Source organism: Durotheca rogersii, assembly GCF_024521655.1.
Source record: "Durotheca rogersii strain YMJ 92031201 chromosome Unknown GGS23scaffold_2, whole genome shotgun sequence".
NCBI lineage: Eukaryota > Fungi > Ascomycota > Sordariomycetes > Xylariales > Xylariaceae > Durotheca > Durotheca rogersii.
In genome coordinates, this window is record NW_026251233.1 from 502,325 (window position 1) to 518,206 (window position 15,882).

The 15,882-nt window shown below is 56.0% G+C and overlaps 4 protein-coding genes across 4 annotated transcripts; 1 reads left to right on the forward strand and 3 right to left on the reverse strand.

The window, feature by feature from the left end:
- The first annotated feature begins 6,720 nt into the window (after window positions 1-6,720).
- On the forward strand, window positions 6,721-8,833 carry GGS23DRAFT_547387 (uncharacterized protein). The gene has a single exon (XM_051515087.1). The coding sequence runs from the start codon at window positions 7,122-7,124 to the stop codon at window positions 8,226-8,228; it is 1,107 nt and encodes a 368-aa protein (XP_051375933.1). The 5' UTR covers window positions 6,721-7,121; the 3' UTR covers window positions 8,229-8,833.
- A 1,481-nt stretch (window positions 8,834-10,314) lies between these two features.
- On the reverse strand, window positions 10,315-11,949 carry GGS23DRAFT_166585 (2-nitropropane dioxygenase). Its single transcript, XM_051511507.1, has one exon. The coding sequence runs from the start codon at window positions 11,625-11,627 to the stop codon at window positions 10,512-10,514; it is 1,116 nt and encodes a 371-aa protein (XP_051375934.1). The 5' UTR covers window positions 11,628-11,949; the 3' UTR covers window positions 10,315-10,511.
- Window positions 11,950-12,589: 640 nt separating this feature from the next.
- GGS23DRAFT_547392 (uncharacterized protein) lies at window positions 12,590-15,262 on the reverse strand. Its single transcript, XM_051515088.1, has one exon. The coding sequence runs from the start codon at window positions 14,639-14,641 to the stop codon at window positions 13,319-13,321; it is 1,323 nt and encodes a 440-aa protein (XP_051375935.1). The 5' UTR covers window positions 14,642-15,262; the 3' UTR covers window positions 12,590-13,318.
- GGS23DRAFT_166622 (uncharacterized protein) lies at window positions 14,653-15,540 on the reverse strand. The gene has a single exon (XM_051511509.1). The coding sequence runs from the start codon at window positions 15,483-15,485 to the stop codon at window positions 14,787-14,789; it is 699 nt and encodes a 232-aa protein (XP_051375936.1). The 5' UTR covers window positions 15,486-15,540; the 3' UTR covers window positions 14,653-14,786.
- Window positions 15,541-15,882: the final 342 nt, after the last annotated feature.

Below are 15,882 nucleotides of genomic sequence, written 5' to 3' on the forward strand. Positions count from 1 at the left end.
CAGACAGATGCCATAGGAGTACCTAAACACCCGTATCGCAGCGAGTTCAGCGCACTTCTGCTGCCACGACGGTGATTTTCTGAAAAGCGAGAGACGTCAATATATATGATCGATTCGGTGGGTGCGTTGTCTATACATACTGGAACCAGAAACTTGAATAAACAGTCAAGACAACGACCAAACCACTTGATTGTGTCGTAATCCCCCTTTCGCGGCACCAATCACTGACGAGGAAGTGTGATGAGCCAAATAGATTAGGAGATATCAGCCCACACCTACCCTACAAAAGAAGGGTAGTGGTAAGATATGGTAGGCGTCAATATATAGAAGCAGACTGGGTTCTTAGCGGAATCCGTCTCTCTGGCTACAGCCGATCGTAGAAGTCCTAACGGAGCAGTAAGCAATATGGTAAAGCCATGACTCCCAAGCTCGCGCCCGGCGAGCTGGTCTTCAATGCTTTTGATAAGCTCCAGCCGTTCCTCGAGCTCGTCGAAAGGAAGAATGCCATCGACCCCCTTTCGGGGCGGATCGGTTTCTAAGAATCGTATTACAGTATGCCGATCGTAGGCCGGGAGCGTCGGTTTCCTTTTTGATAAACTCGAGGATAAGTTTAAGGATTTTTCCGTTTTCCTTGCTGAAAGTCCCGCCTAGGAACTCGGAAAGCTATCCGGGTAAATCGCCGTCGTTAATACGCTTAGAACTTGCCATGTCCGTTGTCGTAGTCATTATCTCCCAATCTACCACTTGGCTCACTATAGTGTGATTAACCATTTAGTCAGTCAATTCAACCTCTTCCTCCCAGCTTCCATTGCCCCCACAGCAGAGCAACCTCAGCTCCATACGTAGCTCTCCAGAGTCATAACCTATTCCGTGGGAGGTTATTCTATGAAGGCATCTTATATGCTCCGTGCTTAAGAACTCCTCCAACAGTTATGACTCTGGAGAGCTACGTATGGAGCTGAGGTTGCTCTGCTGTGGGGGCAATGGAAGCTGGGAGGAAGAGGTTGAATTAACTCACAGTACGGTACTCCAGCATTGCTTCTTCGTCAAGCTCTACGAACAAGACATTCGTTCCAGCTCCCAGAGCCAGCCGGTCAAGATATCCCACGGACACCTTGGCTTGTACACGAACATCTCTCTGGGGAGCCGTGTCGGTTTGCTCGTTGGTATTGTCGGTTCGCCCATTGGTGTCACGCTGCAGTTGCTCGTGATAGCTCACGGACTGCCGGTTTGGCGGGTATGTTTGAGGCCGAGAGTAGGTACCTTGATGCTTCCGACAGGAGTCAAGTCTCGTTTACATTCCCGTTCAGACTCCTCCTGCCTGCCAGTGTTCGAAAGACTGGCAATTCCTCCAGAGCGCCGTTAGCCATGTATTTCGGTTGCAATGTGGGGGAAGCCATATGCCTACCATTTAGGAAATAGTAGTTTTTCTAAGTGGGAAGGGTTTAGATGAGACCCCTCCCTTGAAAGGTAAAGGTTTTCTGGCAGGGTGCGAAACCACAGGGTATCGAAAGGTCCCGGATTTGGTAGATGATAATATATTGATTGATGACGCTTATGATGCGTTAGGGGATGTAGGGTTTTCTGCAAGACCAGATATATACGGTGATATAGGATTCGATTCAGGGACTGGGCTGGAGATCCAAGGGGGATAATGGAGGTTAGGATGTGAGGACAGGTTTGAATCTCTCATCGGGTATTGGGGCTGAAGGGTAGTTATTAAAGACCTGGTAGCGGAAGAGAATGTATATGGGAAGAAGGTGTTGGAGGTGAGAGAGAATGGGAAGAAGGAAAAGAGTAATGGGAAGATGGGGAGGGGACTGGGGTATTTATAAAATTTTTTTGCCACATCCTAATCGGTAAGTAGTAGTAGTACTTTGCTATTCCTGTAGGTATTTGTTTGCCGGATTGATGACAATGTGCAAAAATTGTCGAAACAACAGCCATCGTCAGGATGAGGGCCATTGAAAGTGTGTATTGAGGATTGATTCACAGTGTGGGGGATTCTCAACAGTGTAAGAATGATTGACAGTGTGAGAATAATCGTCAAGACGACGCGTATTACCAGGGGATAGTTGGTATGCTACTACAAAGTAGCAGCCAGCTAATTTTGACTGGTGGCTACTAGATCTAGCTTAAGATCAGAGGGGGTTTGCTATTTACAAACTGGAATATTGCCAATTGCTAGAATTCAGACTTTGGGGGTGATGAGACTCCTTCCCGGCCTAGATTTCAGATGAGGCGATGCCAAGTTAGTATGTAAAGTGATGGATTCGTATCATGCCTGGAAGGTATAGGCCCCTGGCCCTTTGATCATCTTGGTGGTTCACGGCCACAAGACGGAGGGCTCTTGGGTTTCCCTATTTCCTTGCAGGAGCGTGAATGAGGATAGGGGGTCAAAGATGATGTATCAGAGGCCCCGATGCAACGTAAATACCATGGGAATCATAGTACATAGGAGGGAGAAATACGGAGTACGATGTTGATATGTTTATATTGTCAGCCAGTCGTGAAAATAACATGGTATTCAGCGGCTAGTGCCATCTAACATGCAGCTATGAGTACATATCTAATATAAATAACGGGTATATAAGAGTTACCACCGTACTCATGCGCTACTTACCTAGTATTGATGAAGTATTTGCAATTCTGTTGACAGGATATGGACTGGCAGCTGCTCCATACATAATCGTCATAATTACCCTGCTCTTTTCTGAGGATGGAAGACAGCTTGAAGTACGTAAAGCTCAGTTGGTTGATCATAATATGCTGCTGCTTGTGTGGAACGGGAACCAACCTAGATCTGTAACCGACACCCGAGACACGGTCAGCTGGAGCTGCCTGATGTGATAGTTGGACGGAACAATTCCGATACGCGTATCATGGAAGGGTTACAGGTAAAAAGGGGACCTCACAGACAGCGTAGGGAAACGGTGGAGTAAATTCAACACAAGATACTATCGAGGACCTTCAGCGGCCAGTATCAATCGGCGTAATTACAACGGGCGGAGAAAAAAACATGGGTTACAGGCCTACCCTAAATCTCTATGCTTATTGGTGCGAATCACAGGCGCATTACCGTATCGGGTAATCTGGTAATTTTTGAAGAGAGGCATGGCGAACCTCGGAGCGTGCAACTAGGTACCGCCTCACGACTTGATCGGAATACAGCGTAATGACGAAAAGGAAGCCAGAAAAGGATAAAGAAGGGGAAGGTGAAGATGGGAGAGATGCAGAATAGGAGGCTCGATGGAGGGGTTAGGAACTACTGACGTGTGCCCTGGTGAAGAGCGCCAAACTGCGATGGGAATCGGGGTTGAACAGCAGCTGGCGCTGGAGTTGTGACGTGATCTAGGTAGATCGCAGGATCGTGGGCCAGGAAGGATTGCGCGCACGAGAAGCCCAGTTCGTGAAAACACCTACGCGAATCTAAACGATACCCAAGTGCAAGTGTGTACGCTCTTTTCTCCGGTTTTGCATGCAGCGTAGGGGAGGACAGCGATGACGACGACTCGTTCTCGGCCACGGGGTTTCGGAGAGGCTAAACAAGCTCCAGGCGGGGGGGAGAATTGTGAAATAGACCATGGCCTTATTCTGTCCGTCCTTCGTCGGTGTTGTGATTTTCGTCGTTGACATCATTACGGCTGGGCGCGTTCGGCCCAGGGAGACGCCCGATTCTATCGCGACAACTCCGGCCAGTTCCGGCACGGCGACGAACATGACGTCGTTGCGGCGCTTCAGGAAATCTCGACAAAATGCAATTAGCACGGCCTGCGTGCCGAACTGGGCGTCTCTCGCAGGACTCCAGGCATGGGGAGGAATACTTTCCCAACATGGGATGCGGTGAAACATGCCGACACGTTGCTGACAGCGACAGTCCTCGTGGATTGGGTAGATGAAGCCCATGTTATCACTCGCCCAGAGCTTCGCAATGCATCATCATCTTATAAGCTCACGCAAAAATCGGCTCATCGAACGACGACGTTGCTGCGTACGGCCCCATACGCATCACATGGTCAAGCAAGTAGGAAATTCATCGTGTTGAACTCATCGTGGAGGTGTCTGTCGGTATGCAGAGCACCGGATCCTTCCCCGTCCCCTCCCTTTTCAATATTGTCCCTTTTTATTTTATTTTATTTTTTTCCGTGGTGACGAATGGAGGGCGACTGAGCACCGAGCCACCACCAATTTCCCGACGACGATCAATCTCGTGCGTGTTGATGTCATGAAATACACTGGGTGGACATTCGTCGTGTGCTATTAATATGTCCGACTGATAGGTTAATTAGAATCATAGACGCGGATTGCGTACTGCCGACTTCGCCTGGGTCGGGGTTCGGCCTTTACGCGGAGCGATGCCGCTCATCGATCTGGAGCCGACTTGGGACGCGGCGCGAGAATGGGCAGACTAGTACGTCGCGAAAAGCTAGGCGCCACGTAGACGCCGACGATGCATTGGGTAGTAGGTACTTGGGGTGTCATTTGTGATCATCGTCGCCTGGAGAGTCGGCATCGCGAGGGCACGATTCTGGCCGAGGCGAGAGACCGCCAAGCGTGAGTACGGTGGTGGTGGTGGTGGTAGTAAATCCCTAAATAACCCGTGTCGGTTAAGAAACACCTGCCTACCTAAGGTAAGGTGCCTGGGTAGGTAGGCAAGTCTAATCGATGTTCTTGACTAACAACAGCTCAGGTGTTGGTTCATGTCGCATGCGTCTCTTGCTGTACCTACCTCATGTATTAGTATCTGTCCATCGACGGCCTGCGAACATCCCCTTGAGGACATCTCCAGGGGGCTATTATCGCGGCGGCGTCAGAGAATGTAGGTAGGTATTAAGCCCATACAAACCAGGTACGGTGCCTCTCTTGTTCGTCTCTGTTGCCCATATGGCGGTACTTACCTCCCCTACCTGGGTACCTCTAGCTGTAAGGCGCTCCACGCCATATGGGAGACTCAGTACCACGTCCTACTCACCAAGTCCCCTGGCGTGCGGGCTTGGAGCGGGTACCTGCCTACCCCTCTCTAAGGGTATATAACCCGCCTACAAGTACCGTATGCAGAACGACAGGCGCCTTACGCAGGATACCCCGCCTTGGAGCCCACAATACGGAGGACGGAGGTGAGGGACCTCCGGGGTCCGATGAAAGCCGCGTGGGACGTGATTCAATGCCGCTGTCTAGCTTAAATTAGAAGACAATTTGGGTGTCTCCCGTAGGTACTTACCACATACCTAATATGGTGCAACCAACATCGCAGCTATGCATACCGACAGGCCCTGTGTTGACTTACATCTACCTTGGCGAGGCCACCGTCCTCGTATGGTGGCCTCCGCCCCCCCCTCTGCTTCATCTGCCTCGAGCATGCTCGAAGCTTCCGACGGCCCTGGGCCAGACCGAACTGCAGTCTAGCGAGAGAAAGAGAAGGGAGAGGGGGAGGGATACGACGTGCCGCCGGCAGCAAAAGCACCAATATCTAAGACAACGGCGGCTCCAGATCCCAACGCAACGCTCGCTGGCGGGTATTTCAGGTGCCGGAAAAGGCAACGTGTCTGCTGGCTCTCTCCTCCACCTCCACGATGCCGCTCTTCTCGTGGCTGTTACGACTTCTCCTCCGGGTCTCCTGACCGGTCTGGATGGTTCCCCGGTTGGCTGGAATCTGCATCGGCTTCTCCTACTGGCTGCCCTTTACCGTTCAACACGATCCGGGGTAGTTAGATAATGAAGCGCACTGGATGGAGCAGAGCCTGTAATAGTAAGCAGGGTGGTGGGTGGGGAGTACGCAGCTGGACGACCACGCGCCTGCGGATCGTCTTTTAGGTGGATGATGCGCCAAAGTAAGCCGTAATAGCGGCATGAGTCGCCGCGAGTCTGCTGGTGAGCACCACCCACTGCCCACCGTTGCATGGGGAGACGGGATGGCTCGGCAGAGTTAGCCTCTCTCTTGCGTCGAACGATCGAATGCAGACCGGTGGGAAACCACCGATCTAGACTAAGCGTTGGCAGGCATCACCTTTCTTCAGCAATCTCCACGCCGGACCGTCTCTAGTGACGAACTCAAGTGACGAACTCCAGCGAGGCTGGTCAACCACGCCCTCCTTAGACCGCAGGATGCCGCGAATGCATGCGTAATGCGTGCTCGACGGCCTGGCTATTGTGATCGCCTGCTGGCCATCTCCCCCGGTAGATCGTGCAGCATGAAGGCAACTTACGTGTCAACACTCTGTCATATTTACCACCGCCCCCCTTTTCTCTCTTCCCATCCTCTCCACGTCACATACGCAAGGTGCGTCTTCCCACGCGTAGCCGCAGCCGTGTCGCCTCGGGCGAGGACGCGGGCACGGAGAGTCGGCGACCGTGGCCGCTCTGCTTGCCATCCCCAGCGCATACACGCGCAGCTTATTGTGGAGGTCGGGTGTTACCCAGGTAGTCCTGGCTGTGGCTTTTGAGCCGCCTCGCGAGATCACTCATTCCTCATGTACGCGGTATCCGTGGCGTTGGCCGTAGCATCGTACCCGGAGACTCCATTCCCTGCTATGGGCCGGCGACTGGTAAGGGGGTCGCCAGCTATGGGGAGCATCCCGGGATGGGCTTGTCTCGCGTCGATCGGCGGCGTTCGCTCTTAGCACACAGCCTGGACCCTGTAAAGGCAGCCTGTTTCGCTCTACGGCCTGCCCAAGTACGTGTGTCTCTGCCAAACGTTGGCGTGGGGCAGTGAGGAAATGCTCACGGCCGTGATTTAAGACGAGACCGCCCTTTGCCCCCCGTTGCTCACATATAAACCCGACGACCCTCGGCGGTGCACTGCTGCCGTAGGATCGCCGCGCATCGCAGGACGCCTACATATCTATAGACCCCCCTTTTATTTTGCAGCAGAATCCTCCCAGACTTGCTCTGCAAGCCAAACTATTCAGTACGACCTGTAATCTATGCTCGCCAAGGGCTTCCCGGCCAATTGAGTATCATAGTCTGCACTGCAGCCATCACCTTACATACGCACGCATCCTTGCGGGGGGTGGGAGAGAGGAAAATACCTACCAGAAAGGACAATACCACCTTGGGGGGCCGCCCTCGTCATATTCCTTCAAGGGTCTACGCCGCCCAGAGCTTACAGACAAAGACCGTACATGGCCGTGTCGAAGAGAGCGGGCCAAAGCCCAAGTCTTTATTATAACAACTATGACGCCCCCCGCGTCGCAATACCTCTCATTAGTTCCATACCTCTACTTGCAAGCCTCTACCGCTGGCACCGGTCTCAATACCACCAGCAACCCAACACCATCAACACTACCATGGAGCAGACGCCACTACTATCACAACACTCCTCTGGGGCCCAAGGCCCCACCTCCTTCACTAAATTCAAGGAGCTACCCCCGGAGTTGCGTATCAAGATCTGGCACTACGCCATGCCGGAGCCTAGGACGGTCATCGTCAAATCACCCTATGCGAGACCGGGGAAGCGCGCGCCCCGGTCTCTGGAAGAAGCGCTTCCCGAGCCGCACCAGCACCCCGGCGAGGCCGAGACGTGGTACTCGCCGACGCCGGTCCCGGCGCTGTTGCACGTGAGCGCGGAGGCGCGGCACGAGGCGCTCAAGCGTTACTCGCTATCACTGGGGGCGGCGGAGGGCGGCGGCTCGCCGCGGGTGTACGTGGACCTGGGCCGCGACGCCGTGTACTTCGGGCACGCGGAGCTGCGCGCCGAGTGCGCGGGGCTGTGGGGGCGGACGCACGACCTCGCGCGCGTGCGGCGGCTCGCCGTCGTCGCCGAGGGCGCCTGGCGCGTCCTGCGCTGGAAGCGTGTCGGGCTCGACGCCCTGCGCCACCTCATCTTCGTCCACGGCACCGAGCGCGGCGAGCCCGAAGGCCCCCTGCCGCTGCTCGTCGAGGACGTCGTCGAAGACGAGCTCCCGGCGCGCCCGCAGTCACAGTCGCAGTTACGGGGAAACGAGGATCAAGAGCAGCAGCAGGAACATAGGGGCGAGGGCCTGGAGCTACTCTTTGAGGAGAGGAGGGAACGGGCAGGGGAGGGAGACGGGGAGGAGCAGAGGCGACGGCGACCCGACGATGGTGCTGCTGCTGCTGCTGCTGCACTGGATCCGGTGAACAAGCGGATGCAGGCCGCGCGCGAGGAGATAGACACGCTGATGGCGGTGCTACCGACCCAGTGGGAGAGAGAGCCGGCTGTATCCACAGCGGTGTTTAGGGAATGTGACAGGGACGAGTGGTTTTACTGATTCGCTGAGATCTGTCTCTCATCTTTCTGGGTGGGCTGAGACATTTATTCGTCATCCAGTACAATGTCTCGCCTTTGGGGCTTGTTTCAACTCTCTGTGCTCCAAGTGTAAACGTGTCAACAATGCCTTTGCGTATTTATGTGTGTGTGCTCGTCTACATGGCGCATCCGGGAGACAGAACCAGGCGGCGAGAGAGCGGGAGGGCAACGTTCAGATGTCCTTCCTACGCCACACGATGAGGGACTAGGCGTGGACGCCGTCCGACGTCAAGGGGAAGATCAATTCCTTGTTTCGGGAGGCTGTTAGGCATAGATTGCGACTCAGCGGGCGGTCCCTGCAAGACCTGATTCCCCTATTTGTCTAGACGCCCACTTGCAGGATCGTCGACGGCATACTCATGATTATTATCCCGCAAGGAGGGGCGCTACGACATGGACCTTACTAGCCACTAACAGATCCAATCACCATGCTTACCGTCTCTTCTGAGAAAGGACCCGTCAACTCTACTCTAGTCTCGACATCATGGGTGTGTGCAGAACTCCGCTGCCCTATTGTTAGACATGTATAAGAAGCAACAGCCGCTTCGCCGAGGCCATCGTCGTCGTACTACTGTCACTCTTTTCTGTATCTATCCTTATCGTCATGCTTGTTATGTACACACCACGCACTATTAGGTGAGATGGCTTGTTCCTGACGCATCGCCGAGAGCCACTGGCATCCTCCTGGGTCCGCCCCCAACCCGCAACTCTGACGATTAGAAACAGAGTGAGTAAAAAAAAAGAGCCAGGTTTCAGATACTACTGCGCAAAAAAGAAAAATGCGAAATCGAGGGCGGAACTACTCCCACCAATCTGCAAATGCGTGTCCCAGTCCACGTAACGCTTTCCAGGCATGCCTATAGGTGTGTACAGATACGTCGGTACGGCTTACATGCAGTGTATAGTTGCACACGCGGACGCCTCATGTAGGCAATTTACGGATCCGGGTATATCTTCAACACCCACCGCAGATTGCCGTGCAATATCTGACGACTCGTACGTTCAAAATCTGCCAATTATTAGAGGCGCGGATACACGCCTCGTCCGACAATATGTTCACATCTATTGCCTGAATTACGGACTGAAGAGTGGCCTATTCTACCCAATCTAGTGGGTCAAGTTTGAAGCAGTTATGCGTGTGTGTCGAGGTAGGGAAGATTTCTAAGAGGTAGATATCTAAATCGAGGTCAACGGCGGAAGATCGAAGAGCACGAGACTAGAGGGGGGAAGAGAGGAAAATAAAACCCTGCTGAAAATGACACATACACGCGTCCCTTGTCTCTCGACCCCTCCCGATCGTCGTCTCCTCCCGCCTCCTCTCCCTTCTTTTCCCCGTCACGGCTTGGGGGCTGTCGATTCCTTCCCCCCCCTTTCGAGCACCCACCTAACATTATGTCCACTGCATATGAAGTGCCGATGCGCGCCGCCGCGGCGCGTCATGTACGGACCGTATGTAGGCAGGCAGGCAGGCAGGCAGGCGAATAAGCAGAACCTGCAGGCAGGCGGCGGCGGGGGGGCCAGGCATGCTTACGTACCTACCTACACAATGCATGTAGCGAGCCGGCCGCTCGGACGACGAGGACGACGCCGACGATCGCGAGGCCCAGAACCACCGCCCGCCCGCCAACCCCCTTCTTTCCCTCACCTGGCGACGTTGTCGCTGCTTGGGCTGCGCTGCGCGGCCGCGTCGGCGCGCACTTCCACGGCCCACCGCCTGCGTAGGCACGGTGCATAGACATGCTCGCGGCACAGACGTGCATCTCGGTTGGCCGCTTACTACATCCTGCCGAAGGGCGAGTCCACGATTTGGTATAAAACGAATGTATGACTAATCTGTGCGGTGGCTATAGCGGTGGTGAAGAAAAGGAGGTGGAAATGTGTATGCGATATAAATATACATCGTAAACCCTACAAGGGCCAGTACTACACCACTGCTACAATATTGAGTGTAGGTAGGTAGATGGGAGGAATAAGCACTAGAGAGACGCAGCCAAAATGGAGACAAGATGGACATGCACAAGGTGTCGACCAGGGCGGGTAAAGGGGGGAGAAGGAGAGGGAAGTGACCAATCTACTGAATATCTCCCTGTATACGGTACTAGACGTGTAATCGTGTACGCGGCGTAATGTCGCGCTATATTACTATGCTACTCTCCTTCCTCGACACAGCAGTAATGCCTAGCTCTCAGGTGGTTGTCAATTTCCGCAGCTTCTACCCGCGACCCCTCTGGCCGACGTCGGCGCGTCACAGCTTGCTGCTCGGGGGGGCGGCGACGTCCCCGGCGGCGGCGGGGGACAGGTAGCCGTGGCCGCGGCGCAGCATGGCGACGGCGCCGTCGACCATCTCGCGGACGATGTCGGCGGCGGGCTTGACGTCGGTAATGGCGCCGGCGACCTGGCCCATGATGTGGGGGAAGTCGACGTCCTCGCCGGCGTCGAGGTCGTGGTCGAGCGGCACGACGCCGGCCGCGCACAGCTCGCGGATGCGCGCCGGCCGCGCGTGCCACGCCGTGATGTACGCGTTCGTCCGCACCCGCAGCGGCCGCCCGCTCACCACCAGCGTCCGCTCCGTCTCCTCGAACCCGCACCCGACCACGCTCGCCTTGTGCGCGTCGCTGCCCGCCCCCTCCGCGCTCGCCACGAACCGCGTCCCCACCCACGCCCCCGCCGCCCCCAGCATCAGCCCCGCCGCCAGCCCCCGCCCGTCGCCGATCCCGCCCGCCGCCAGCACCAGCGCCGGCGCCTCGCCCCCCAGCAGCGCCGGCCGGTACCGCGCCGCGACGTCGGCGACCGCCGGCACCAGGATCGACGTGGCGATGGCGCCGGTGTGGCCGCCGCCCTCGCCGCCCTGCGCGCAGACCATGTCGACGCCGAGGTCGAGCGCCTTGGCGGCGTGACGCGGGTGGCCGACCATGTTCATGACGAGAACGCCGGCGGCGTGGAGGCGGTCGACGACGCGCTTCGGCGGCACGCCGACGGCGCTGACGAAGAGCCGCGCGCCGCTCTCGATGGTGATGTCGATCAGCTCGTCGAGCTTGCCGCCCGTGTAGTCGTGGTTCGTCTTGCGCGCGCCCCCGCCCACCTGCGGCAGCGCCAGGTCCACGCCGAACGGCAGCGCCGGGTCGCGCAGCGCCGCCTTCAGCTCGCCGACGATCGCCCGCAGCTGCGCCGGCGTGTACTGGAACCCCCCGATCACGCCCAGCCCGCCCGCGTTCGACACCGCCGCCGCCAGCGCCCCGCCCGACACCCCGGCCATCCCCGCCAGCACGATCGGGTGCTCGATCCCGAGCAGGGTCGTCAGCGGCGTGACGATGGGGCCGCGCGGCGGCTTCTTCGGCGGCGGCTGCTGCTGGAGTGCCATCGTGTCTGCCGTCCTGTCTGTTTACCCGTCTCGAGGCGGGTCACGGATGTATATGTGTGTTTGTGTGCGGTCAAGCTGAGAAGTACGAAGGTAGGTAGAAACGAGTGTTCCAATGGCTGTATCCTGTAGTGCTCTGTCCGCCCGGTATATGTATAGCTGTGTCTGGGTCGGGGGCTATTGGGGGTGTGTGCTGCGCGGTGTAGAGTAAATGCTGCGTCGGCAGGATGAGGGTGAGGAGACCAGGAACGATGGGCAACAGAAATGATAGAGGGGGTTGAGGACCAAAGCGGCAAACATCAATAGATGGGTAGACAAGAGGGAGAGAGGCCTTTGTAGATCGGGTAGGTCGGGGCTGGCCACGGTAGGTGAGGCGCCTCAACAAGCCTCGGCTGGGCGGTTGATAATACCGAGCAGACGGCAACGGTAACGACCAATGGCTGCGACGGGTCTCGTGGCACGTAGCCAATAGCAATGGAAATATTTATAACAGGTAGTTAACCAGCTAGGAGCTCAGCAGGTTGCAGAAAGAGGAGGCGAAGAGGGAGAGGGAAGATACGGTGAGGCAGAAGATGGGGGCGAGAAGCTCGCAATTCAACCAGGCCCCTTTCAGCTTTCCTCCTAATGTAGGTAGGTAGGCTCTGTAGCTACGTGATATGTAGGTAGGTATGAGGAAGCTCGATTTCTTTGTTGTATTTTATGTTATTGTGCTCTGTCTCTCCCTTTTGACAACTAAGGCCCGGAATTAGTGCCGGAGACGAGGGATACCGATGCAAGATACCGTCTCTATTTTTCTCGACGGGGTCGCGATGGTCAGAAGCACTGGGTGGGGTTTCTGGGGAAGTGCGGAGACGGATGCCGAGGTACTTCTATTTTGGGCGACGTCCTGGGGAAAAGGGGGGGGAGGCTAGCGGATGCTACATTGTCGGTACTATGTAGGGCTGGGATGGCTGCGCATTCAGCGTCTCATATTTCTGTGATCTCGTCTCGTAGGTTACGTGACTAGTTCTAGTTCTGTCGAGTTCAGTTCTGTTGTATCGTAGCCGGACCAAGAGCTGCTCTCTCTAGCGGCGCGCCCTCGTTACCGTCCCGTTCTCTCGTATCTCATAGGTAGTATTACTACTATATATACCCCGTCTATATAGTACCGTCGTCGTCGACATGCCGTCAGTGTCGTGATTCCGGATGGCGCATCTCCCTAGTTGAAGAATTTGAACTTCTTAAACACATCCTATTGCCAACCATCACTAACATGGCTGCGGCATCATACACTTCGCGCCTCTCATACTACGCCTTTGCGTGCGTCCCCTCCCTGCTTCATCCTCCCCGCTGCGCCCCTGCCCTCTTTTCTTCACTCCCTCAATCTCTTCTCGTCCTCTTAATGGTAACTCATGGTATGGCCCACTGCACAGAAATGCACCGGCTGATCTTAGGTCGCTTAGGCGAAGCTGAATTGAGGAATCGGCAGGCTTCTCGCAGCATCTATCGTAGTGATGAGGCAGATTCGCGCAGCATGTAGTTCAAGTGCGATACATTTGTTGCAAAGCGTCACTACGCCTTATCTGGTGTAAATCCCCCTTCTACGTGCTGGTTTGAGCCGACGATCCTAGATATGGCTGTAGTGTTCCATATCTGCGAGGAGGAGTTGATTTGGACGGGACGGTTATCGCTGCCTGATAAATGGAGACCCATCATCATCGGAAATACGGGAGCCGCGCCGGCACAAACCCTTCTTGTGGCGGGTCGTTTGGAGGCAACTGATGCGAGATCGGATGATGCTTCAGTTCCCCAGACCTGGCCTCCACCTCGACCGGGTCTTGTTCGTCGTCTGTAGCCTCATCTAGTATCGCCTCCTCTGGCTCCGGGAGCTTCGCTACTTTGAAGAGTTCCGACTTAACTTCACGGACGGATTCAATCGCGAGGTTCTCTCGGCTCAACCCGCGCCGGAGGGCCAAGTTCGCCGCTGCCTGCCTCTTCTTCTCGATCGCTGCGCTCTCCTCTCTCTCTAGCCGTTCTTCTTCCAGCCTCATATCTTCTAGCGAGGATGCTGCGTGTAGTACCGGGCTTTCCGGCCGATCCGAGCTCGAACCCGGGTTAGGCCGTAGTGACGGTCGAGTCGAGTCGATCGTCGTCCTTGAGACGCTCCTCGGTATCCTTTGATCGGCTAATCTCTTCCCTTTACTACTTTTCGTCTTATTGCTTGCGCGGTCGTCGGCATGGTCTAGCGCGATGGTGAATTCGTCATCTAGTGGCACAGCATCTTCCTCTCCTTCCTCGTCGCTCGGAAATAGATCACCTCTCGACCTGTACGAGTCGCTCGTGTCCCCGCTACCCACCGTCCCGCTGCGCTTCCTGCTCTGCCGCGAAGATTCTTCGCCGTGAGCCACGTCTTCGTTTTCGCCCAGCAACGGCGCTCGTTCCGCGTCTAGTCCCGACCTCGACGCGCCAGGGTGCTCCTGGAGGTTGGCTGCGCTAGGCTTGTATCTCAAAGTGCCACCAATCTTGAATGGTAGGCGACCTAAAAATCCGAGAGGTGCTGTGCTCGGGATGATGGTAGGGTCTTCCTCGGCGCTAGGCTTCCTGCGAGAACTTTTTGTGCCGTAACTCATCGCTCGTTTCCGGCTCGCCGGCTGTTCGTGTATCTCGCCCCCGGCCCTCCTCTTCCCGGTGCCGGCCAGCAGGTGGTCCCAGTCTTCACTCCGCCATCCGCCCAGGAGTCCCCCGCCATCTTCCCCACCGCCCAGCTCCTCGTCCCAGTCGTCGTAGAAGTCGAAGCTGTACTCGGCCCTCCCTCGGGAGCGTTGGCGTTCCCTCGCCCGGCGCGCGCGCTCTTCGTGATCGCCGAGGCAAACAGAGGTGCAGCTGTCTATCGCCGACGAGACGGACGTTAGACATGGGGTAATGTAGGTGTGCCCGAAGCTCCAGATGCCTGCGGCTGCGTTTTCGGTCACCGTCTCTGTCGTGTGGGAGATCTGATTCCACCGCTGGCGAAGACGAGGGTCTTCGAGGAAAGCCATGGCTGGTAGCGGCGACTGTGGCTATGGGCTCACTTGTTATAGGCGAGTCTTCCGACGGGGTCGCGGGGATTTCAGTGGGGATTTCGAGATGGGGTACGATGCTATCTCGGACGGTTATCTGGTCGGAAATTCACGATACGATGGGTTAGCTAGCTAGATGGAGGCGCGGGCGTGTCAAGCTTCGGACCAGACACGTTACTCTGTCGCGCTGGATTGAATGGTCGAGAAGTGAATGGGATGCGGTTCTAGAGCAACTGCTGCTACTCGAGCGGTTGCTGAGGGGAGATCCGGGATAACAAGCGATGGCTGGGTGGGTATCGAGGACGAAGGTCGGGATGGAGGGAGCGTAGTAGCGGTTGGTATGAGCGTGGCTCAGGCCTTGGACGGGCCGGGGGACCCTGGAGGTTTGGAAAGACACAGTGAAGGGAGAGGAAGGGAGAGGAAAACTGAAGGGCCTTCCGCACAAGAATCCATCAAAGCGTGTTCGGATCTGGTCGTATTCTCTCGGCTGGAGGCTGATATCTGTTGGGTATACTACACACACCGGTACGACGTGATGGTGGAAAGTGGGTAGATAGGGAAGTGATCGATAGGTTGGGAGATCGCGAAGAGACATCTGTTGGTAGTAAATTTCGGATGCATGTAGGTAAGAGAGGTATGGGCGGTCTCGGCATGTAGGTATGCATACGTATATGCATTTTTCGGCAGACTTGCGCTTAATGGGGCATGCGACTGTGGCCAATCCGCAATCTGGTCGGTACGGCAATAGTTGGATCTGCCGAGCCCGAGACCTATAGGTACCCAAGGTACATAGGTAGCTGACCCACGAGATAGATAGGTACATGGGACCCGGGGGAATTTCAGGTGAGTGGGCAGTACAAACATAGACCAAAAGCCTAAGGTTACCTTGGGTATAGGTACCTTGGAGATCTCTGGAGGTACCTAACCTTCGCTGTAATGGTCCGGTCTAGGGCGGTCAGGTCAGGCAGGAATCCTCGGGCGGGTTTTCCTAGGTGGGCCTTCCGGTTGCGACCGTCAGAGCCTTATTAGGTAAGGCAGTGTGCGTACCGTTCCTTTGCGGTCTCGATAACAAAGAAAAGCTGCACCATAATCAACATCGACAGCCTCAGCATTGTTACGAGGAGACGGCAATCGACGACAGCCGCCGCAACGCCTACCGACGCATCCGTTCTCTACTGCTAGCCCGAATACACATTACCCTTTGCCTTCTTTCCCCTCTG